Raw genomic sequence first — 25,200 nt, 5'->3', positions numbered from 1 at the left:
CAGAAAGGTTTTTGTGTCTCCATTAATAATTTATGGCCTCCATAGATCATCCAAAGCCTACCATTTATAAATTATAATTGTTTCTGTTATATTATACACAGTGAAGTGAGACACAATTTTTCTCATTGTCTTCATTGATTATTATACTACTATACCACAAGAAAAGTAAATTGATAAAGCGAAAACTACTCACTCTATGGTCCATGAGTGTGCCAACCTAATTTGACACTAAGTAGTACTCTTTCAAATGAATATGGTATTTTAAATTGAATGTAAGTTTATATATTCAGTGATGCATGGCTTGATAAACAACATTTCACCAACTAGAGAGGTCATACTAAGCAAAATTCAACTAATAAAAAACTATGCCATCTCTATGGTAAAGAGTAAAACCTTAATCAGAGTAATGCTCACTCCCTAGCCACTGGCTTCAGTCAGACCTCATTTCACGTTTCACAAGTCTGAATGGACGTAGGAGACCTGTGCATGTATGCGTGTGCGTGAGGATCATTCGTAGAAGTTGAATTGTGTGCATTTCACAGCTGAGGGAAAAGAGCTGAACTGGTGTCCTCAAAGAGAACGATAAGCCAGGCTATATTTGCATTTGTATGTCTTTTCAGGGAAAAACTGTCCAAGTCCAGTCATGATCATGCTGGTCAGTTCAGGTGAATCGCCACACAGCCTCTCATCTTCTCCTCCTGTAGACCTTCTGTTACATGTGACAATCTTCAAGGAAAAATAAAGAGTAGACATGCAAAGAAAAACATGCAAGTTTCTGGATAACATTTCAGAATAAGACTGGTATAAGAGAGAAGCAGAGAGGGAGAGATAGATATGTAAGCAGAGAGGTATAGGCTTTCAGGTGTGATTTGCGAGGGGGGCACAGAGCATTTCATCTGAATTCAGCCAAGTTCTCTGGAGAAGACATTGATCAGAATGAGATGTGAAGCGTGGCGAGAGAGAGGATAAACGAGAACCGGAGAGACGGAGAAGGGGATTTGTGGACAAGAAAGAAGGAGGAAGGGCAGAGTGGAAGAGATGGAATAAGAGGGAAGGGGGGGCCGAAGAAAAAGCAGAGCTTATTATTAATGGTTTCAATTCTGCAGTAATGCCTCAGAAGTAGAAGTTTTTTTGTTTTTTTTAAAAAAAAAGCTTTTATACACTATATCCATCTGTTTCTCCGTGCTTTAGCTCAATAATGAAACGTATCCTTTAGTGTGTTCAACCTAGCTCTCTCCACTTGACTTTTAATGACACTACATCAGTTTTCTATTTTTTTTAAAAACCATTGGTATTGCACTAGGACACCAAAGTTCATCTTGTCATTATATTAATGTGGTCCTTAGGGCAGGAAAGAGGATTGCAGAAGCTTCTAAATGCACAGGAACAATAGTCAAAGGAACAATGCATCCCTACAGTCCTTTATTCCCTGCTATACATGCTGTTCTATCCTTGAAAGATTTAGTTTATGGTCCTCTGTGCATTTCAGATTGTGCACATTTGGGAGTATAGTTACAAAGAATAAGGAGTGCTGACATCTTTGCAAGCATTTACACTTTGCAGGTTTAAGGTCCCCATGTAGGGTATTTGGATGGCGGCTTTGGGAGGATATGGAGTTATGATTGTAAGTTTGCATAGCAAGTATGACGTAGCACTATTTAGCTTTAAGTTGTTTATCATAACAATGCTTTTTGAGGGTGACAGAATTATTATCTGTGGATTGTGCCCCTGTTTTAATTAATTGTGTTTTTTCTGATATCAGCAGATGGTAGAAATTAAACAAACAGACTCACAACTGAAAACAGAACACTTTATTTTGTTTGAATTTACCTTAACAATTTGACCATAACTTCGACTCAACTAGTCATATTTTATGTCGCACTTTTCAAGCATTTGAAGTGCAAGCCAAAGGGCTTCACATGACAAGGAAAAACAGTAATAGATAGAACAGTAATAGTAATAGAACATTAACAACACTCATAAAAACAATTTGCAATAGCATTGACATGTCAATATAAACTGTGTGGGATCAAATAAGTAAAAAGAGCTTCACACCATCCAAAGAAATAATGTTTAGATTGTAAGTTTCTGGGTTTATTTGGTCCAAAAACAATTACCTCTATTTGTCTGTATAAACTAGGGATTCTTCACGTCTCTGAGACAATCCTATAACTTCAATAACTAATTGGTTTCTTCAGCTTTAATTGATCAACAAAACTGAGTGTCATCAGCATAGCAATGGAAATATATGTCATGCATTCCTATGATATGGCTCATAGGAAGCATGTATAGACAGAACACAACTGATCCTAGTCCAGAAGTCTTTGGAACACCATAACATACCCTGGTGAGTGCAGAAGACATGTTATTTACATGCAGAAACTGAAACAAGTTAACATATATAAAGCAATATCCTTGGTCACAAAATTACATTCAGGTTTGTGGTAAAACAACACTGAGACCTAACAGGACAAACACAGAGACGGTTGCTGCGATGGTGTAATCCAGATTGAAACTCTTCACGCGTTTTTATTCTGCTCCAATTTTTTAAAGGAGCTAGGACAGGGTCCAACAGACATGTTGATGGTTTAGAAACCCATTTACTGACATTAATTCAGGCAGGTACATGTGCGAGAAACAGTGTGGGTTAGAGTCAGAGTCAGACGTTTCATCATTTTCTATGGTCATAGAATCCAGCAATGTAGTTGCACATTGTGGGATGAAAATCTCTAATGGACACAACCTTTTCAGCAAAAAAGTTCATAAAATCATTACTGCTGAGCATTGAGGGAATTCATGATTCATTAGCAACATCATTTGTATGATTGGTTATTTGTCACCCTAGTCACGCTAAATAGAAACTGGCAACTATTCCTGCTTTCCTCTGTTAGCAAAGAATTGTGAGCACTTTTAGTCCTGTCCAAGGCTTTTTTTTATGTTATTAAGCTGGAATTAATGGAACGCTATGTCCTAACAACTTTTCTCATGGCTTGTTTTTAGGTACACACTTTTGTATTTTACCAGGGAGAATATCAACTCTGAGTCAAAGCTTGCTGCTTAAATGGAGCAACCATATTAAGAGTCAATTGGGGAGGATGCTGCTCTGTCAACCAGACTGTCCAATTGTGAGAATGTAATTTTTAGGAAACTGTCCTAAACACTGTTTATTTATAAAGATGGTAATGGCTCCATAATTCTGATTACAGCATAGTTGGAAATGGCACCTGTGATAATGGAGATTGCGGCTGTTGCTCGGGTCTGGGTTTAGCAAGGTTATGTGCCCAAAAATGAAATGAGATGACTAAATGAACATACTGAATAATCAGGCTTTTCCATCAATAGATTTTTTTCTTTCCTGATGATACAAGCATATTTCAAGATGACAACATCAGAATTCATTAGTTTCAAGTTATGAAATAGTGGTTCAGGGAGCATGATACATCATTTTCATATAAGGATTGAGAATCTCTGGGACGTGCTGGTGAAAACTGTACATAGCAGTCTGACTTTCAAATAATCAGTGCAAGCTCTTGGTGAAAGATCAATGTACATCTGGACAAAAATTAACATTGTAACATCGTATACGCAATTGAAACTATGCCAAGGCGAATGAGTGTCGGAATTCAACTAAATATTACTTTGTGTTTTCTTTTGGCCAGGCAGGCCACTGACATATCATACACAAAGAAAAAGATGCCTTAGCATGAGTGTCTGATCAGTCAAAAAAAACAGTCTTCCAATGTCCTATGATGGAGAAAGAAAACATACAGGTAACAAGAAAAGAAGAAAACACAAGATATTCTTCAGTGACATGTATATATGTAAATATGAGAGCTGTTCATGCCTACTTATTAAACTTTCATGTAACCTTGGTTCCTGTTAAAATAAATCACCTTTAAGGCTGAAAATACCTGTCTAACATCAACAAAAGAGAATCATTATGAAGATGCACTTTTCTGTGATTTAACTATCAAGCAAAAGTAATCATGAAAACAGTAAGTTTCAAATAGAAAAAAAAAATAATTGCTATATTGACAGAGATACAGAGTATCAGCAGTAACACTGATGTACAAAACAATCCTTATCACAATTAAAGCCTGCGGCTCTGCCACGTCAGGTGAATATGTATGGGAGCATCGCTGCATGGTTAGTCACTGCAGTCCTGTCACACTGAATGAAGTCCAGTCACTCCAGGACAATGAGCTTAAAGTGACCTGCTTTCATGTTGAATTTTATCCAAAATAAATATGTTTGTGTGTGTATCTCTGGGTGCATTACTGCTCCCCATGACCACATGTATGTTGTTGTTATTGTTGGTTGCCAACTTTGTGAAAATCTGCTTGAACAATGTAACCCTTACCAACCAAGACCGCAAATGCAAATGCCAGTCGACACACACACGCGCACACAAAGTACAAACTGAATTTCCATAAAATTTTCCTTTCCAGTGCTTTATCAATCTGCTTAACCTCAGGGGTCATAGCTTCTTCTGTCTGAACATCATGTTGCCCGCATTTCCAGACTTCTGCTGAAAAACCATTGCAAACACTTTTGGACCTAAGCTGCTTTCTGGATTTGTACTTTTCTTTGTCAATGTTTTACAGTGGGTCTGTTTTTAATATTAATCAATACATTACATAAAATTAACCAGATCTCATTATATACTACTGTATTTTCCAGTGAAAAGCTTACACGTTAGGATTTCACAGCTTTCAGAATTAGAATCAAGAGTCGTTTAACCCTTGTATGGTGTTCACTTTTGGGACCCTCTGGTGTCCCTCGGGTCAGATTGACCAGGGCCATATTTGGGGCTTTGAAAACAATTCTAACATAAAATTTTGCTTCATAAAACATTAACATATATTGTCTTTATCTCAATTTCAAACATCTGAGATAACATATATGTTTAATGAATACATTCAGTCTCTACTTGAACACAATTAACAATGGAAGCGCGACGACTCTTTTTGTCAGAAGGTTATAATTGATGTTAAAAATCCATTATACTCAAGACTTGGGTGTCATTAATCATGCTTATCTTGGAGAATACATGGAATATATGGAAGCTCTCTCACTGGGGATGAATACTATTCAATTTGTCCATTCTTAGACATATATGTCTGTGAGGCTCTTCCAGTGGCGGCTCTTGGTCTATTCTAGCAGCCACCTGTGGTGGTCCTTGTGGTGCAAATTCCGAGTGAAGGCCATCTTCAAATTTACTTTCAGAATCAGAACACTCTGAATTGACATCTAAATTATCCTCATATTCTGAGACATCTTCCTCTTCCACATCGCTATGTGCCTGACTCTCTTCAAATATGAGTTCCAAAGTCCTCTGGCAACTAAATATTTTGGTCATACTGATGCTGGAAGACTGAACTGTGATTTAGAGTATAGTGCGAGAAAATAACATCTCATGGAATAACATCTAAAAAAGAAAGTGAGAACAAACAGCTTCTCTGTGCTTTAATGATAATAATGTAACATTGTGTGTGGGCATGTTTCTGTGTGTCTCTGCGTATGCGGGTCAAACTGACCCGAAGACCATATGAAGGATGTAAATGTGTGGGGTATAGTACCATGTGTGCTAAAAACTTTTTGTTTATCACAGAAAATAAGCTAAGGCCGTTGAGTTTCAGGTAGAAAAAATGTATACTTGTATAAATTGTAAAAAAAGAGATCGAGGCGCAAGGTACTTTCTCTTGTTGGACGTCAGTCATGTCAGCAATCTGCCATGGCGCCAAAACCTTGTTTTGATAAATCCATTATGTCATTATTATATATCATTATACACACATGCCAACAAAACTTTACACTACATAGAGAGGATCATAGTAAACAAAACTGAACATGCACTCTAATTTGGTGTGAATAGAAAAAGAATAATTTAAAACTTATTAAAAAAATTCCAAAAAATTATTTCTTCACTAACCCTAACAGCTCTACATCTGATATAGTGACTAACACAGAATACAGGTGTTTAGCATGGTAATAAATCAGGATTAAATGTATGTTAACCTGAGTATGGTTTATACTGTAATAGAAAGTTGGCCCACAGGATTTCTGTAAACCTGAGATTTTTTTTGTAAGGTTATGGAGAGGTTAGTTCGAAATAATAAATTGAGAGAAAATCTTACACGCTGCTCTATTTAAATGTATGGGTCTCATTAATGTCAGTTCTCAACCTGTTAGCTGACTCTTTCTTTTGTCTTTTTCTGTTTAGCTCCAGTCATTCCTGCAGGTCAGTGTGGTCCAAGTCCGTGTAGATGAGTGTCCCAGTTCCGAGTGTGCTGGAGCAGGTGGCTGCACCAACATTTTGAATGTGAGGGACACACCCACAGTGGTAGACTGCGGGACTATGAGTCTAGTATCTGTGACAGTGGAATCCACAGCTGTGTGCTCCTGCCCAGGTAGAGAGCAGTCCCATCAGTCCTGCTCTACATATCCCAGAAACCCCTGCTTCAATGGTGGAGCGTGTGTGGACACTCAGCACGGCTACAGGTGAGTTAAAAAATATCTCCATCTTCAGCAGCAGAGTCAAAGTTTGAGAACAAGCGTCTCACTTTTCCAGTTTTGTTATGGTTAGTTCTGTCAAAATCGGCACTTTATTGATACTTATTGCACTTTAACACAGTTATAAAAGTTAGGACCTTTAACGCAAGTTGTCAGCTGCACTATGAATCAAGAAGAAAAAAAGCACCAGTGTGTTTAGACTCCAGCTGGCAATATCATGTGCAAGCCAATCACTTATCAAATGTTAATGCAAAATGAAAAACAACCATTGGATGGTCTCCAGGAGATTAGGAATTATGTTACCTTATAGTTGTTCTATTGTGGTCTATAGTGTAATATTTACAGAAAGCACACCTCCTAACAAAAGGATATATGTACTGTAGCTTTTGGCTCATACATCATGACTAGTTTTTACTGTCTGGACCTACTCTGCAGAGAAGAGGGTCAGACATAAAGCAATGTCACTTTACTTCAATCGGGTCTTTATTTTCACTTATGACACGGTGAACACAGTGAAGAACATTTGGATAGAAGATATTCTGGAACCTGGGCCAATAAGGACACTTAATGGCTTATTATTAATAATGATAGAATGTTAACAAGAATTACAAAATTAAATAACTTGGCAATTATTCACAATTAACTATTCAGAGACATGCAGTCAACATAACATTAACTATTAAAAGCTGCAATCACTCAATTACCTAATAAGCCCCAAAATATCTTTGATTAAAAAATCCGATTTAATTGGACTGAAGAAAGACTAACTCAATAATCAGCAACATTTTAACTGCTTGGTCAAATGGTGTTCAGTGCCGGTTATGATTAAAAATGCAGCATGTAGAAGCATGTCATTCATTTGAATTGGCTTCCATACACCCAGTTTCCACTTTTAAAGGGGCCTGAAGCAAACTAAGAGTAGAAATGTTTTGAGTTCAAATGAAAGAACTGGGGAGCTGCAGTATGATTCCCCACCAGTTAAAGATCAGTCAGATGTTTTCAGCACATGACTTAACAATCAAGACTTCTCATTATATTCACCCCATCAATTTATAGCTATTTCAACATGGTAGATACTATATGTATAATGAAGCCCTCACATCACACACTTTCTCAATTGTGTAAAAGCTTGTGTAAAGAGACACTGGACCTAAAATTGAGTTTTTCAGACAGAAGGGGACAAGAGGTGCTGCAACAAAGAAGAAGATGTACACTTTTTAATTATTTAGTTTCAAATGATAAAGTACATAAACCTATTCTTGTAAACTGCCTAAAATAAAGATACTAACATGCAAGTGAGCAAAGTATAGTAGCTTTAATGAATTTCAAAAAACCAAACTGCACCAGACTTTCCTTCTTTCACACATTAACACTTGTTAATAAGATACATTCAACAGGGATTCTGGTCTTTGAATGGCACATTGTCAGCTGCATTACAAATGAAAAACAAACAAAAAGGCACATTAGGTAAAGGTAACTGATTTACCCTGCAGTACACAAATGTATATGGTATTAGTCAAAAGTCTGAGCACACCTGCATATTGATTTTGAACCTTGATGCGCTATAACTTATCAGTTGTGGACGCATTCTTTATTTCATCAAGTCTCCAAAGATATTATCAAAATAATTCTCCCATTCTTTATAATTTACAGTATTGAAAATAAATCAATAAAAGAAAAACTTTAGAAATGTGAATTATGGTAAAGAATGGATGTTTCTGTAAGCCTCTCTGCTGCAGCCACAGCTTGTGTTAGGGCCAGGCTCAGAGCAGACATAAAAAGAGCACAATGCTCTGTGAGCAGGCCCATCCTGAGCTTTGAATGGTCTCACCCAGGGGCATGAAGATCATTCAACATCTTGAAATGTTATATCTATGTTAAGGTTTCCCCTCTGTCAGATATGAGGAATTCCCAGTTTAGCATCTTTTCCACTAGCAGGCCTCTAGACTCAAGCAGCTTTAGACTGTTGGATGCTTCCTTCATCTTCATAATTTCTTCATAAGGAAGATGCATGGCAGTAAAACCATTCATAGCTTGATTGATGCTGCTAATGACATCAGTAAAGAAAAATGATAACATATCAAAGTGAAATAAATTCAGGAATTGTTCATTTATTTGGAGAGAGAAAAATATTTCATGAGAAGGAGCAGAGTGAGGAAGACCGATGAGAATGTGCCAACAGATGAAGGCAGATACCCTGTGATGTGTGCGTTTTTAACTGCGTGGTGCATGGTGTTGAGTTCAGCCAAAACCCATCAAATGATGTTTATGATTTGAAAAAAAAACATTTGAAAACAGAGAAAAACAAAACAATCTATGCAGTTCCATTCAAGGAAACTTGTATGTAGGAGAGCAAATGTTATAATAATCCTATAGCTGGTGAGCTCTTAACTTGAACTCGCTGGTCTTATCACTTTGATTTTGCTCATTATGTCAGAGACTTTGCGACAGTAGATGAGGTTGAATTCAAATGAAGATGTGCTTCATTCGTGCTCATGAATGTTAATGCTAAAAGGAATTCTTGAACTTTGGAACCAGTGGTCAAATATCTCGTGGAAGACTTTTATTTTGGTACGTATTGGCAGTTTTGACGGCATCAACTTTCTACGGAGGGGCAAGGAGGCCATATAACACCACATATGCTTGTTTTGATGTTTTTTTATAACTATATTGTTTGCTCGTCCCATAATTTTAAATTCAGTGCATCAAGTTGTTTTAAATGTTCCAGCTCTTTGGTTCATGGTTAAATATCTGCCTGTTTACCTTTTGAATACTTGCTCAAATGTATGCATCATTTTCAACTGACAAATGTTGACTGTTAGTTATTTTTATCAGCGATTCTTTTCTGCTTGTCACAACAAAGACTTTGTTTTGGTTGAAAATGTTATGTAAAGATAAGCTGCATCTAAAGAAAGTGGTATTCTTTGTCAACTTCCTTTCTCTCCACAAAGACTTGACAAAAGATGCAAACTTTGTCTGATTCTGAAGCAGTGTCTGGAGGAGAACATTTAACAATATCGTCTAGAGAAAATACCCTCATTAGTGGCTTTCAGCTCTGACATGACACTGAGCCTGAATGTTTCTTCCTGACCTCCGCCTATAGTTCAACACTGGAATGGCTGTTGCATTCATCCTTTTATGTCAGTGTCAAAGCTCTGCCACTCATTATCTTAGTTTGTATTTGGACACTCATAGGTTCAGGTAAATGGACAAATAAACAGAAATTTTTGTCAACACTGAGGACACAGTTGTCGTGTTTTGAAGAAGCTTTAGAAGAAGTTGTGTTAGCTGATAGGATTTCGAATCAGCAGTCAAAATTCAAGCATGTGCTGTGAGTTAAGTCAAAGTGAATGTGAAAAAGAATATGCATAGTGTTTGCACGGCTAACCCTGCTGACATGTTGTAGTTGATGGACAGCAGCTCGTTGTCTAGAATTTTATTTCCAGTGTAAAAATACAACAACAAAAATGACCATTAAATCTGAAGATTAGATGTGTTTTAGTGACTCTAAAAACTGTATTTTTTTCTAACCTGGCATTTTTAATGCTTTCCACTGGATTTTCTATTTTGAGTCTTATCTATTTATTAATTGGTTATATACTGTAGAAAATATGGATACAGTTATATAAAAAAGAAAATAGACTCTTTGTGAATTAATTTAAATTTTCAATTTGCAGTTTCTCTGATCATTGCGTGGTCTGACATTGGGATGAACTTGCTGAGACAAATGTCCTGGATGATTTTTGCTTGTGAATAATCTTTCTCATTGATTGAGTCCAAATAGTTTGGAATTGGCCTTATAACCATTTACAGATTAATGGACAGCAACAATCGCTCCAGTGAGATGATCGCCGACATATTACCTCCTCTGTATTTTGTTTACACACATCTAAATGCTCCAGACAAGAAACTCTACTTTCAAAGAGGTGCTCACACTCGCTGATGATCAGTTAATCAGTGCATTTGATTCGCAGCAGCTGGCTGCTACTAACTCTTTTAATCCCTAAAGAAACAGTGATGGTGGACTCGCTTTTTTTATTTGTTTTTTGCTTTTTTAATTCATTATATTAGTTTGTTTTTCACATGCCATGTTTTTAAGCTTATTTTTTCACACATGAAATATATATTCTCAGGGTACCGTGATCAGATCTGGAATCATTTGTGGCTTATAACATCTGATATGGAATGGCTCTTTGTAGGCAGCCGTCAATAGTAGCAAAATATTGTTCTTGTATGCTTTTGTGTTGTTATATTTGTAAACAAATCTTTCACAACCTCCTAATAGATGAAAGACCTAGCATTCACATAATGTAAGTTCTTGTGTCGAATCCCTAACAAAAATGTGAACAGAAATGTTTTTGGTCTGTAGAGGAAACCACATTGAGATAAGATCATTTCAACAAACCTTTTCAACTGCAAATATTAGAGATGAAATTAGCTCTTTGGTGCTTCCAGTGGTAGAAAATAGACGGTGTCCCTGTTCAAACTGCGTAATATAAGCCGATGGTCTGCATGTCCTCAGGCTTGACTCTTTAATGGTGGAAGTGAAGGGCTCTTTGCAACCAATTAAATACAACATCAGTGAGTGGGCTTGGGCTTTTATCACCATCTTAGCTGTAACTCAATGCAAACTTTGGATGTAATGATGAAATGAACAGTCAATTCTTACACTTGCATTGATTTAAGAGTAAAGTGGAAAAGATCCTCTGTGCTTTGTTATAGCGGGTCATAATTTACATAGGAAGATTTCCACTTTATACTTTAACTAATGCAAATTTGAGAATTAACTATGAATTTCATCATGACACTCAGAGTCACACTGGGCTCCATTTGACACAGACATTAAAGCTTTGGGGTTAGAGGTAAACAAAACAATTCATTACTTGAAAATGATCTCGGCATTATTCTTCACCCAGTGTGTGTTTGATTGTTGGCACCTTTACTGGGAGGTGTGTTACAATAGCTCTTCAGTCGCTGAATGCTACAGCTATGTTGGTTTATACATCCTGTATAAATTATTTTCGTACTATCCCTGCAGTTTAGCAATGTTTTATTGAGTGTATCTTTTTATTTATTCTTCAGTAGCAACACTAACTCCTCAGGAGGACTGCAGTGTGTCCATTGTACCTCAAACACCAAACAGAAAACAATATCAGCACTTAAGTATCCCACTTTATAAAAAATAGCTGCTGTCATGTTTTACAAAAACAGTATGTTACCTAAAATGGCTGCGAGTTACACATGGCTATATGTTCACTGTGTGACATGGTCAAATTTTGTCCCCTTCCTCTAAAGATCAACTTTTCATCCTTGTTGACATGTCCATATGGTGTTTTTTTTAAGAGTTACAAGACATATTACAAACAAATTAAGACATGAACACTATGGCTCAGGATTTCTGCTTAGGAACTCCAGATCGTGTTTGCCTCCAAAAGGCAAAATCAGACAGCTCATATGTGCTACGTAGACAATTTAGAGGAACAAACACCAGTCAATACCGATTTCTTGTTTGGTTGGGCTTTTTTCCAAGTTATTGAAAAAGTTATAGATCGAGTAGGTTATTCGTTTATCTATTTTATGTATACTCAGTCTTAACCAAATAGGCCATTTGAAACCAACAAGAGTGCTTTAGAATAAGTCTTATTGATGATGTCTTCTCTGGCTGCTCAGCCTCTGATGTGTGTTAAGTTCTGTACACTGTATAATTGGAACTGTGTTTTCTTTTTAGGTTTTTATTGTATTGTGAGCTATTTTGCCTTTGTGGGCTGTATTCTATTTATTAAGTGTTTATTTTTCTATCTGTTGTAACATACAAATTTCCCAGTCTGATATAATGTATATCTTAAACTTTACAGTAATTTCTATGTGCATAAATGGTGTGCTCTCTTACAAAGAAAAATGTCAGAACCACTTAGCCAGACTTTCCAATCTGAGCTTGCAGATGGAGCAGCATCACTCTGTTGCCATAGCAACGGGAGACAAGTTTTTCTTCAACTTTTTCAGTCTCTTCTGCTCCTCCTGGCCTTAGAAAAAAGACAAAAAAAAAAAAATGAAACCCCTTCTTATGTCCTCAACACACTTCAGCAACCACTGGATGTGAACAGCAATTTCGCTTTGTAACAAAGCTTTGCAATGTGAGTTAGCTTTTACCAGATGACATTATATAACTTGCCATCTGCTGTAGATTGATTGGAAGTTAAAAAAACAACAACTTGCTGCTAGTGTACAGGGAGTGTTTTCGGTTTCACTGGTAGGCGCAGAAAAGAACTGTGCCTTTACTAATGTGGCGTGATTTAATATCTTGCTAGATGTAACAGTTTTTTTTTTAAGAAGTGCCCTGAGTATACACCAATAAGTGTGCTAATGAGTGAAAAGCTGAGAAGGTTTCATAGCAACAGAGACACAAAGAAGAAACTTACACGCACTCCAGTCTACCTCTGCGCAGGCAAAGATGTTGAGGTGCAACAACTTTACTGCCCCAACTTTGATAAGTTAGCGACACAGTTCCAGGGTTCGCCGCTCTGACAACTGGTGTCAGAATAATTCAGCAGTTTCTTCCTGATTGTTTGAAAACTTTGTGCATGCCGTGTTGTGCTGCTCTGTATGTGCATGCGCTCAGCCTCCCCTTACCGCTACGCTCTGAAGTCAGTCATCTTTTTTTTTCACTGTGTGAGAAAATGGATGTGTTGCGTTAGAAAAGAGGGAAATTGTGTGAGTCTAACTCTGTGAGTGAGAGTTGGCAGCCCTGCCACAGCATTAAGATTATGACCAATATAAAGCATTTGGCAGGATTTAAATAAGAAAACAAACATAGTTGTTCCACAAAGCTTTCTTGCTGCGACTTGCACAAGTTCATTTTACCCATCAGCTTCATTTAATTAGAAGCAGCGAGTGAAAAGGGCAGGATTTGAGCATGGTCGGCTTGAGCCAGCATGTAACACAGCTCACTGCTGGACCTGAGCAGGATGACTGCCTGGATCCACATTAGACATAATCCTTGACTGACTCACATGGACTCAAACACATGAGTGAATAAACAGACACACAAATTCCAAATTATTTGAGGCAAGGCAAGGCAAGGCATCTTTATTTATATAGCGCATTTCATACCACAGGCAACTCAATGTGCAAAGACAAGGCATTTAAAAGAACAGAAAAACACAGTTAAAAGCAATCAAAGAAGAGGGGAAAAAGAAAGATATAAACTCAACCATAAGCACACCGAAAGAGAAATGTTTTTAACCTGGATTTAAAAGCGCTTACAGTTGGGGCTGATTTCAGTTCTGCTAGTTTGTTCCAGTTGTGTGCAGCATAACAGCTAAAAGCTGCTTCACCGGGTCTAGTTTGAACTCAGAGATCAGTAGATCTCAGAGCTCTGCTGGGTTTATACTCTGCCAGCATGTCATTCATGTATTCTGGACCTAAACCATTCCGTGATTCGTAGACGAGTAGCAGAACTTTAAAATCTATTCTGTATCTGACCGGGAGCTAATGTAAAGACTTGAGAACTGGGGTGATGTGATGTGATCTCTTTGTTCTGGTTAAAACTCGGGCTGCAGCGTTCTGAATGAGCTGCAGCTGTTTGAGACTCTTTTAGGGGAGTCCAGTCAGAAGACCGTTACAGTAGTCAAGTCTGCTGGAGATGAAAGCATGAATCAGCTTCTCCTGATCTGTTTGGGACATGAAACCCTTAATTCTGGATATGTTCTTAAGTTGATAAAAGGCTGATTTGGTGACTGATTTGATATGATTGTTGAAGGTCAGGTCTGAGTCTATCAGCACGCTGAGGTTCCGGACTTGGTCTTTAGTTTCTAGAGACAGTGACTCAAGATGTTTACTGACAGCAAACCTCTTCTCTTTGTTGCCAAACACAATGACCTCAGTTTTTTCTTGATTTAACTGAAGGAAATTTTGGTTCATCCACTTTTTGACTTGCTCTAAGCAGTCACACAATGACTCTATAGGACTGCAGTCATCTGGAGACAGTGCACGATATAACTGTGTGTCATCTGCATAGCTGTGGTAGTTGACTTTAGAGTTCTTCAGAATTTGACCCAGAGGCAGCATGTATAGAGTGAACAGAAGGGGTCCAAGAACTGACCCCTGAGGAACTCCACATGCCATAGCCACTCGATCAGATTGATTACTTCCAATAGTCACAAAATAACTCCGCTCCTCCAAGTAGGACCTGAACCATTCTAGGACTGTCCCGCTGAGTCCTGCCCAGATATTCCTTCTTTCAGTGTGAGTATAATCTGCAAACAGTGGTGTATTGCTTTGCATAATAAGACACCTTTGATAGTTATACACATTGCTCAGAAACAACAACATCAAGGAAATGAAACCTTTAAAACGCTTGAACAAGGGCAACTGGACGTCTTCTTGGATCTTGAAGACGTTTCTCCTCTCATCCAAAAGGCTTTTTCAGTTCTAAACTAGATGGTGAGGAGTATCAGCTTATTTGCAGAGTTGGTTCAGTCACATGTGTCACTGAACCCCCTGACCAATGTCCATGTTGTTAGTCATTATCACCGAGTAATTGTCTACCTGCCTGAAGTTGCCCGAGTTTTGGTCACAGGATCCGAGGTTTGGATGGTTGTGAAAATGCTTCGCGAGGAGAGACAGTGCTGCATTGTTGGTGCTGGGAAGGTGATACCCGAGACCACCTTCTCCTTGAGATGTAGGTGCACTGCTGAGTCTTGACCTGCAAAGGTGGCTCTCCTATGTTGTGCCATGCGCTTGTGGAGCTGTCCTTTGGTCTCTCTGCTATACAGAGGTCCGCAAACTCTTGGCTGTACTGCACTGCATACACGACACCTCTCAGTGTTAGTTTGAGTGTATTTTGTCCTTTGGGTGAACAAGTGTCTGTCTGAGGGTGTTGTTGGAATTGAAGTGCTCTGGAATGTCACGTTTGGAGAAGTTCCTTCGAAGGTTACACCATAGAAGGATGTCCTCCATGGATGGATGTTTGTGTACTACTGTTATTTTCTTTGTGTGTATGGCCCTGAAATGTATATTTTCAGTCATTTCTTTTCTATGTTGTTTAGTAATTGCGGTTATTAAGCTTCAGACATATTTTCTTTTTTTTATTTATTCAGATTTGACCTTTATTGCTATTTTTTTATTTGTGCTCCTCTCTCTGGTTTTAAGTAAGTAGAGCCCATTTTGAAAACTGATGCCACACACTTCCATTTACAAATACTGTATATACTGACATATCGTTACTCATTCAGTGAAGACTATGTATATAAGTGTAGAGCTTTCCTAAGACACCAACATTTTCTTTTGTAAAAGAAGTAGAAGTATGATTCGAGGCCCTGCAAAAAAATTCATGCCCGCATTTCCATTTTTGTAATGTCACCCTAATTCTAAGACATAGCTTTAGTTCAAGCCCTCGAATCTTCTTACGACAGCTTTGTTTTGCTCATCCGTTGTCTGCTGGGAATTGGGTTTGACATAGGGCCAAGTGCCGTAATCCTACCACTCTCATCTGCTCACTCACTCACTCCCCAAATCTCATTATTTATCCCAGTGCCTTGATTATTTGCGTGTTCCTGCTTCAGTCTTGGGTCGTAATCTGTTTGTGAGTGTTTGTATGTTTTGGGCTGTTATATCTTAAAGTCTCTGGAGCAGAAAACTTCCCATCCAAACACACACACACACACACACACACACACACACACACACACACACACTCTCTCTCTCACACACACGCACAGTGTGTTTTATTTTCTACGACATTATGTTTTATTTTATCACCCTTGTTCCGTTTTTCCTTTCCCTCCTCCCCACTCTGCAGTTCATTTCTCCTTTGGTCTCCCGTCCCCACTTGTCATCTTTGTCATCAACTCTGTTCTTTCTTTTTCCTTCAACTCCTCGTCATCACTTTTCTTTCAAACTTATTTAGCATTTACTTAAATTACTTGTAATTCCCTCTTCTCTTCCTCATTCCATCTTCATTTTCTCTCTTTCTGCATTTTATCTACACTCCTCCTCTGAACCTTGAGAATCACACAGCAGATGTTGCAGAGCTCAGGTACTGTAGCATGATTGAAAATGTGACAATAACACAGCAGCTGTGTCCCTGGGTTGACAAGCTCGTCTGCTTTGCCTTGTTCTCTGCCTGTCATCTATTTGGCTGATGCTTCACAAAGAAACTTTTGTCGCGCTTACATTCAGGCCCACATTCATTCGTCAAAAATAGATACAGCTTGTACCTGTAATGTCTTAGAGATCGCAATTTGTGAGGTTTTAAGTAGCATTCACATAAAAATCAGATTTTTTCAAATGTTCATATCTTTTTGCTCTTGTTCTCCCTCAGTTAGAACCATGAAACATATTCAGTGCATTGTCACTATCAAAGAATAAAACCTCACTCTCATGGACTTTGCATTGATTTGCGGTGAGCCTTCTTCCACAGGTACAAGTGGACCCAAACTGATGCAGTAAAATTCACCCACTAACAGAGAGCCTCTGGATCTCCTTGCGGATAAGTTCAAAAGTTTAGTTTTGTATGTATTTAGCTGTTTCTTACTAAGGGAAAAATATACAGGGAATGCCTTTAGTCAGTTATAAAGATATTCCTTATCTACAAAAACCTTAGTGACGGTAAGGGTAAGCTTTTATGATTGGAAAATCCTCAGATCAAGCAAAGAGTTCAAGCCTCATATTACTGTGCATAGAGGAAAAGTCTAAAAGTAGTGTTGTTTTACACCTTCGTAATGTGAATGTAAAGTGCAAGATTACTTCTGTGAAAAAATTCTCCACCCACTGAAAATGCCTGAGGAATTGAAGCAGGAAGTGTCATGATGATGTTAGTTAGTTTTTTCATGTCTGCACATGGAGTGATATTTCAAACAAGTAAAATAAGTTTTTTATCTTTTCAACATATACTTTGTTTTAAATCTACGCTGTGAGGAAGGCTAAGGATTTAGTAGTTGATTGTCATTGACTGCTCATGGAGTTTATAAAGACTATTATAAAGACTATGTCTTTTGCATTCTGCCGGGTAGGACAGGGAGTCCATTTTGTTTTGGGCAATGAGGTAGTGGTAATCCAGCTTTTCATTAGGACAAACTCGCTCTTTCAGGCAGGTAAACAACTCATTGGTGATAATGTCTCTAATGACATGCATATTGGTCAAGGGATTTAGTGACACATGTGACTTTAACGACCCTCTCTGTTTCTAAGCTGATACTCCCCACCATTTAACTTAGAACTGAACAAGCCTTTCGGATAAGCGGTGGAACGTCTTCAAGATCCAAGAAGAAGTCCTTATTCTAGCTCTTATGATTGATGAACAGTAATTAAAAAAAATACAACAGGTTTCACTTTCTCTCCTCTGTGGCAGTGAAACGAGGACAGCTTCGGAGGCTTTGCTTCACACTATTGTTTTAGTATGATTCGAATAGTCTTCATTAAAAAAAAAAATCATGTGCTTTATTCTGACTTCACTTTTACTGCAAATAGACTCATTGATTGTTCAAAAACATCTTTCCAATTGACTTATTAGGCAGAAAGTTACGGGTGTTTTTTTTTGCTCGTGCCTTCTTTGACAGTTGCCAGGTCATCATCAAACTTATGCTGACTCCTACTAAAGTCTGAATAAAGTTTTTCCTCAAAATAAGATTGCTCTTTTAAATTGCTTTAGATTGCTCCTTTAAATCCTTCTGTTTTTGGTTAAAACCACACCCATCTAGGTTTTTTTTAGGGTCTGGGGGATAGATGGAATGCACAGCACATCCTTTGCATCAGTGTTTACAAAACATTGCTGCTCAGTTTGTGGATGCTCTCTTCCATATTATTAAAGTTGTTTTCTGAGTGTGGATCGTCTTTTGACAGTCAAATTCTTAGCTTTTTTTTTTTCAAACTAAGCAAATGTAAACTTTTTTTTATTATTGAGGTGATTTTCCCACCATTTTAGTGAGTTGGTTCTTAAAAAAAACTTGTATGTGGACAATGCTGGCCGCTGCTATGCCCCACATATGATTAGACACTACCCGACATGCATCACTATATTACTGCTCCCCAGAATTCAGATAATGCTTTTCATATGAAATGCGATATTGCTTCTCTCATTAAGGCCATGTAAATCCCTCTTTCTCCGATTATGATGAATTCGGATTACTGAACTTTATCACTAGCTAATGGTAGCAAAGCAGTATTTTATCCTCCTGGAGTAATGAGCTACAATGGTCTGTTCACTGAACACAGAGGAACTTAACACAATCTTCCATCAAACAGTAGGTGAAGCTGTTAACAAGTGGTGTCAGCAAGGTGTTTTGGGGATTATTAACTTTAATTTAAGAAGCATCTTTCAAATAGGAATTGACTTTCTTGTTGCTGAAAAAGTCATCATATTGTCATAACGTGTGTCTTAGCCCAATATGCCCTCACTGTGGAAATGAACCTTTTTTCCTCAAAAGCAGTCTGGTAATCTGCCAAATGCAGTAAACACAGTGGTTATAGAAAATGAATAACTCCATTTTGAGGGGTTTGTGCCCACTTGACAGGTGTTATTCAGTAAAAACAGACTGCTCTGCTAGTGTGGATCATTAGAAGCCATTTTTAGTGCTATCAACACCTCGGTGTGCACCAAACAAGCAGAAGGTCTTTTAAAAATATGGCTCTCATACTTCTTCATAGTTAACTCTGGTGAGGTTTGATTTAAATATGTGCAAACAGACAATAGTTGATCACTGATTGAAGCTTACCTCGTTCATCTAAACATAGGAGCTACACTTCTCATTACAATTCAGTACGAGTGTCTGAACCACGGTGTCCTTGCAGCACAGCTTCATTTATGTGTGCAACACGGGACTTCCTGCTGCATTTTTTTTAACTTCTTAATTTATTTAAAAAGTTCTTCAAGACATCTCTACTGCTAAAAAAAAAAAAAAAAGCACTATAGAGCTTATAGTTAAGAAGAAGAATCCAAGAAGAAGACATATCCCTACATACAGCATTGCTTTGAAAGTTTGTAAGTCAACAAAATATATCATGGTGTGACCTTATCAATATGTTATTTTATGTTATAAAGCATCAGTTGAAGAACGTCAAAGTAAACAAAGACCAAATTCCTGCTTTGTTTCATACCCAAACCCAAATGAAAAATGTGAACACACTCTAAAGGCTTCCTCTCAGTATTTAGCTGTTATGCTGCAAACAAGTGGAACAAACTGCCAGTGGAGATTAAACTTTCACCAAATGTAGACATTTTTAAATCCAGGTTAAAAACATTTCTGTTCTCATGTGTCTATGCATGAAATATCTTTTATCTTATCTAGACTGTTGCTTGTTTTTAAATTCGTTTAAATGATTTTATTTGTTTCTCTTTATATTCTTTTATGTATTTTTAATGCTTCTTACACTCCCTGCTGCAATGCTTTTATTTTTGTAAAGCACTTTGAATTGTTTGTACATGAAATGTGCTATATTAATAAATTTGATTTGATTTTGATAAATGACAATTTGTGAAGAATGCACATTTTTCCACATATTCCTGATCATGTCAATGAAAGTATTTGTATGTTATGCTCTCTGAAGCTTTGGGAACATGAATGCATGTGTTTATGCAAGTAATTGTGTCTTCTTTCAATGGACAAAAGCAGAGACAGGAAAATGAGCTACATTAGCTGGATGAAAAATTAGCTGTCTACAGAACGGCAATTACCGGTAGATATGTCTGTGTGCATGCATGTGTGTGTGTGTGTGTGTGTGTGTAAAAAAACGCGTGTGTTTAAATACACACCTGTGTGTGGATTTAGAGGATTAACAAGGCTGAAAACTAAGAGTGTTGGATGTCTTTAGAAAAGCAGTATGAACGGAAATAACAGAGGGCAACAGAAAATGAACTTATTAGGAGCAGAAAAATAGCCTTGGACTATACCTTGCATCCCTAAACCATGTATGAGTATAGCTTTGAGATATTTGTGTGCAATAGTTATACTTCATACTTGCTGGCAACTTGCAGATTGAGTGAGGTGAATTTTATTTTCCTGCATGAATGCATCATTATCCTAATGTAACAGCTCCAACTCCGGGTTGACTGAGGGTTTCCTCGTTCAGGTGCTTCTGTGTTAATTCTGTTAAACTCAATTCAGACCTTTGATTTGGCCATTACAAAACATTAACCTAACTCTTCTTTAATCCTCCTTCGGTTAATGAACTTGTGTGCTAAGGGTCATTGTCATGTCCCCTGAATTATTCTCTCTTTAGATTCAGTTCACATATAGATGCCCTGGTAGATCCTGTAGATCCAGAATCAATTGTTCCGTCAATGATGTGAAGTCATGCAAGCTCAGATAAGGCAAAACAGGCCCAAACTATAATACTACCACCACAAGATTTCTCTTTCCTCAAAGAAAGCACTTCAATTTTAACCATAAAGTTCATCTTAAGTCGAATCTGTCTTGCAAAGACTTTTCCAAAGTTTTAATATTTGTTGCTCCTTTGTTTCATTTGATTGTCCTTGATTGTAGAAGTTATGTAATTACTCAAGAAATTGATCTGAAACATGGAAGTCTCAATATTTGAAAAGTTGACGAAACGGATTGCACAATTAACAATTTGTATATCACATATTTTAAGTTATAATAAAAGTTGTATTTTGTCAGCCATTTTGGGCGGATCAGTGACTTCAAAGAGCATAGTTAGATATCTGCTCTTTTGTTTAAATCTGTATGCTCAATGGTCAAAACATCCACTTAATATGGAACGTTAGAATAGGTGGGCAGAGACTGAAAGACAAAGACTGCTGACTGTAATACTGCTGAAGAGAGGAGTTGAGAGGTGCAATTTTAACAGGAAGCCATGGTACAAATGAGACGTCTAATGTGTGGAAATACAGACAGAGGAGGTTCCTGATGATGTAGTGATTCCTTCCTGGGGTTTTACCACTAATGAGAACATCTGCATCAGTGAAACATACGGAGTGTGAGATAGCCAAAAGGCAAGCGCTGCCTGAAAGGAAAAAAACAGATAGACTTGGAGTCTGAGTACAAACCTACTGCAAAGATACATGAAAGAATGAAATACAGAATCATGTCCTTAACTTACATGACTAAAAATTCTGGAAATAGCGATAAAAAAATAAATAAAAATGGACCTCTTCTTATTGCTTTCTCTAATTCATCTAATGTTGGCTTTTGATTTCTTCTTTTTCCTCCCAAGGTGCCAATGCCCAGCTCAATTTGAAGGACCTGAATGCCAGCAAAACAAGCACAGTTTCCATGGCAATGGCTATGCCTGGTTTCCTCCTATGATGCCTTGTTACGAGAGCCATGTGTCATTGGAGTTCATCACAGACATGGCTGATGGACTGCTGCTGTACAGTGGGCCTCTGGCACAGCTGCAGGCCTGGGACCAAGAGGACTTCATGGCAATTGGTATGAAAAATTTAAAGCTTAAATGTCTCATCTGATTATTATTCAAAGCACTTAGGCTGAGCTGAGACAGAGACTACTTTTATCATTTTATTGGTAACATTTCAAACAAAGGTAAATCTGTATTAAGACAGAAAGAGATGCTTTGACACAATGCCAGATTCACCCTCAACAATACTCGACAGTATGATATAACTGTGTGCTAAAATCATGTTAAAAGTGGAGTTTATGCCCATATATTAAGTGAGGTGAAGAATGGAGGGATTTTGTCATAGAGGATGCCAGACAGATAAAGATGGAATGAAGATGAAAGTGAAAAAAATAAGAGAAATGGAGGAAGTTTCATCTCCACTGTATCTTTATGTATTATAAATTGACAAAGCTGAAACCAGACAATCTTTAGTTTAGGGTGCCACTTGCCGGAGGCAAATGAAAAATGTGGAGTGTCCGTAGACTCCATAAAAAAGATGGATATAGCAATCTTTGTGTTTTCCCAAAAGTGATTTTGATGTCATCAGTTACAGTCACTCCCTCTGATCAGTGTGCCGGTGCTTCTTCTGGAAACAATTCAACAATTAAGCAGATATAAACAACCTAATATCTATTCAGGAAATTTACTGTACCATGTCACTGATTAGTGGTGGTCAAAGAAGGACGTCACCAACCAAAATCTGATTACATTTGGAGTCATTATTAAGTAAAAGGTAGATATGTACAATTCCACTTTTGCTCAACTCTAACCCTGAAAGCTGTGTCTGGAATGGATATCAGTTTTAGTTTTAACCCTGTGTATTAACTTGACAAATCACTCACACACACTCCTGTTTTTCACCATGATACATACCGTGAAATTTAAGTAGCACGATGAAAAAAATAGGTGTAAAGCAAACATCATCAGGGTACCAGCTGTAGCTATTTAGAGAAAATGATGTACCTTTCTTTGTGTCGTCGTGCGAATACTCTTGATGTGTGAGCACAATGAAGCTTTTTTGAGTAGATAAAAGCGGGCGTGAATTAAAATCAGATTAAAAAGCGAGAACAAAATGTGTTGTGGATCTTGGTATATTTAGTGTTTTAATCTGATTGACTAACACCTCCTTGTCTCTCTCGTTACTTCTTCCCTTGCACTGGTGAGCGCTCTTGGGAGAGATGATGTTATTCCATCACTGCCAAAGTAATATGTGTGGGAGGTGTGGTCTGCCTAGAGATGAATGTGTTGTGTATATGCATGTCTGGTTGTGTGTACATCATGGGCAGGTTTGCAGTATAATTCCTGAATTATTTTCTGTGCCAGTGGTCGTTATTGGGTCGTAAAGACTTAAGATTGGGTTAGTGGAGTCGTTAGTGGAATCACTGTGCAGCGTGTAATCGGAGTCAGGCTGTACATATTTAGATCTCTAATTAACTTGTTTCAAGGTTGACCTGCTGCATGTAATAAATGCATCAGTGAACCCAGTCTGTGCTGGAGCTTAATATTAAAGCATTACAGTATGTACGTATACCAGTATACCAATTAGCATTTTCGCCAGTATGTCTTAAAGATTTTTTTTTTCTTCTTACAATACTGCATCCAGCCTGGAATAGCCTCCAGCCCCTCTGGAACCCTGAATTGGATAAAGTGGATGAAAAAAGAAAAAGAATGGATGGATGGATATCAAACATGAACTCCATTTATTCCAATCTTCATTGGTTGTTCCTGTATTTTAGTTTAGGATCAGGCATTACTGTAAGTTTGGGCATATATTAGTCTTTACAAAAGGGTTCACTGTTGTTGAGTCCTTACCCTGTTTTGGGGCCCTTATGGATGAACTTCTGGAGTTAACATTGTCAATAATTAATGTTTTTATGTTCATAATCGTAACGTACACATATTCAGAACATCTCGTTCCTAAACTTGTAAAGACAGTGTATTATGTCTATGCACCGCGTGGGTTCTCTCGGTACTCTGGTTCCCTGACACCGTCCAAAAACATGCATGTTAGGATGACTGGGTGAGCATGGATGTTTGTTTGTCTCGTTTCTCTCTGTGTGGCCCTGTGATGGACTGGCGACCTGTCCAGGGTGTACCCTGCCTCTCACCCAATCCAGCAAAGTTACATAGCGCAGTTTTTCCAACTCAGACCCCCGAAGGGCATAGGAGACAGGCCAATCGTAATATTAAAACTCATTCTAGCCGCACAACATTTTTTTCAAGCTGTTATTTTAAGGTAGAAATGTTACATAGTATTACTTTAAGTGGGGATAGAAAATGGATGGATGGATGTATTTTTCTTTGACCAGAGTCTGCCCTCTACATTAACTTGGAAAATGTATAAAGATAAGTCAAGCCTATGGTATTCCACAATTACATAGGCTTTATTAAATTTGAACTGTTAATGCTAGCCCAGTAAGCAGTGACCACTCCAAGTACCATTTTCTTAGATGGCTGCTCAAGAAGCCATATTGCTCAAATAATAAATTACAAGACAAATCAAATCAAATGGGGTAATTTACTGCCTAATCAAACACATCTTGAGTTGAATGTTGGAAGTGACAGTCTGATATTACTGTGTTACTTATAGGTATGATTTTAATTTGCGTGTGTAGTTAGAAAAATACATTTTAATCAGCATCATGATACAGAGAGAGCTGGGGTTGTAGAGGAGCTGTTGTCAAAGTATCAAAAGTCCATACTAACACATGTCAGGTGGCTTTGAAGGAGACTGTTTAACAGTAGCACTAATTCACCACCAGAACTTGTTTTCTGTTATTGAGAGTGTGAGAGAGATTTTGCATGCATGGGAGAGACTGTTAAGTGATGCTGCCCATTGTGTCTGATCATACTCCTCACTTTTTTTCCCTTACACTCACACATGTACACACACTACGACACGCAGGCTTTCAGCTTCTTATCGAGATGCTGGTTTGCTGCTCTTAAGCCACCCACTCATCCAACTTTTTTCCTGCCAGAGGGCAGCTGTGCCAAGCTGGCCCTGCTGTGTAAGCCTTAGAAGGTGTAAGGCATGCACACGCACTAACACGGAATGGGAACATAGCAGGTTACAACGTCCAATCTTCAACCACTTGGAGAAGAGGATATTACATGGCTTTATCACAGTGTGGTGTGTGTACATGTACACTAATATAACTAACCTAAGCTGACCTTTTCTGTTCTAGCAAGACCGGAACATCAGATCTTAAATTCATTACATGAAAGTGAAACCTAAAATTTTCATAAATCCATTTTAAGCTCTGGATGACCGTCTACATTATTGTTCATATTGTTTAAGCTGAATTCTTGGTACACAATTTTATGCATGGAGCT

At 37.8% G+C, this 25,200-nt stretch overlaps 1 protein-coding gene across 1 annotated transcript in view; it reads left to right on the top strand.

Moving 5' to 3' along the window:
* Nucleotides 1–25,200, top strand: part of LOC142383713 (neural-cadherin-like) — a 371,241-nt gene that overhangs the window by 249,742 nt on the left and 96,299 nt on the right. Inside the window, exons 26-27 of the mRNA XM_075469412.1 lie at nucleotides 6,224–6,501; nucleotides 21,685–21,899. Of these exons, the coding sequence (XP_075325527.1) occupies nucleotides 6,224–6,501; nucleotides 21,685–21,899 (493 nt within the window). The remainder of the gene's footprint in view (nucleotides 1–6,223; nucleotides 6,502–21,684; nucleotides 21,900–25,200) is intronic.

This window comes from Odontesthes bonariensis, chromosome 1 (assembly GCF_027942865.1).
Source record: "Odontesthes bonariensis isolate fOdoBon6 chromosome 1, fOdoBon6.hap1, whole genome shotgun sequence".
Classification (NCBI taxonomy): domain Eukaryota; kingdom Metazoa; phylum Chordata; class Actinopteri; order Atheriniformes; family Atherinopsidae; genus Odontesthes; species Odontesthes bonariensis.
Note: the sequence above shows the minus strand (reverse complement) of the source record. Positions and strands in the feature narration are given on the sequence as shown.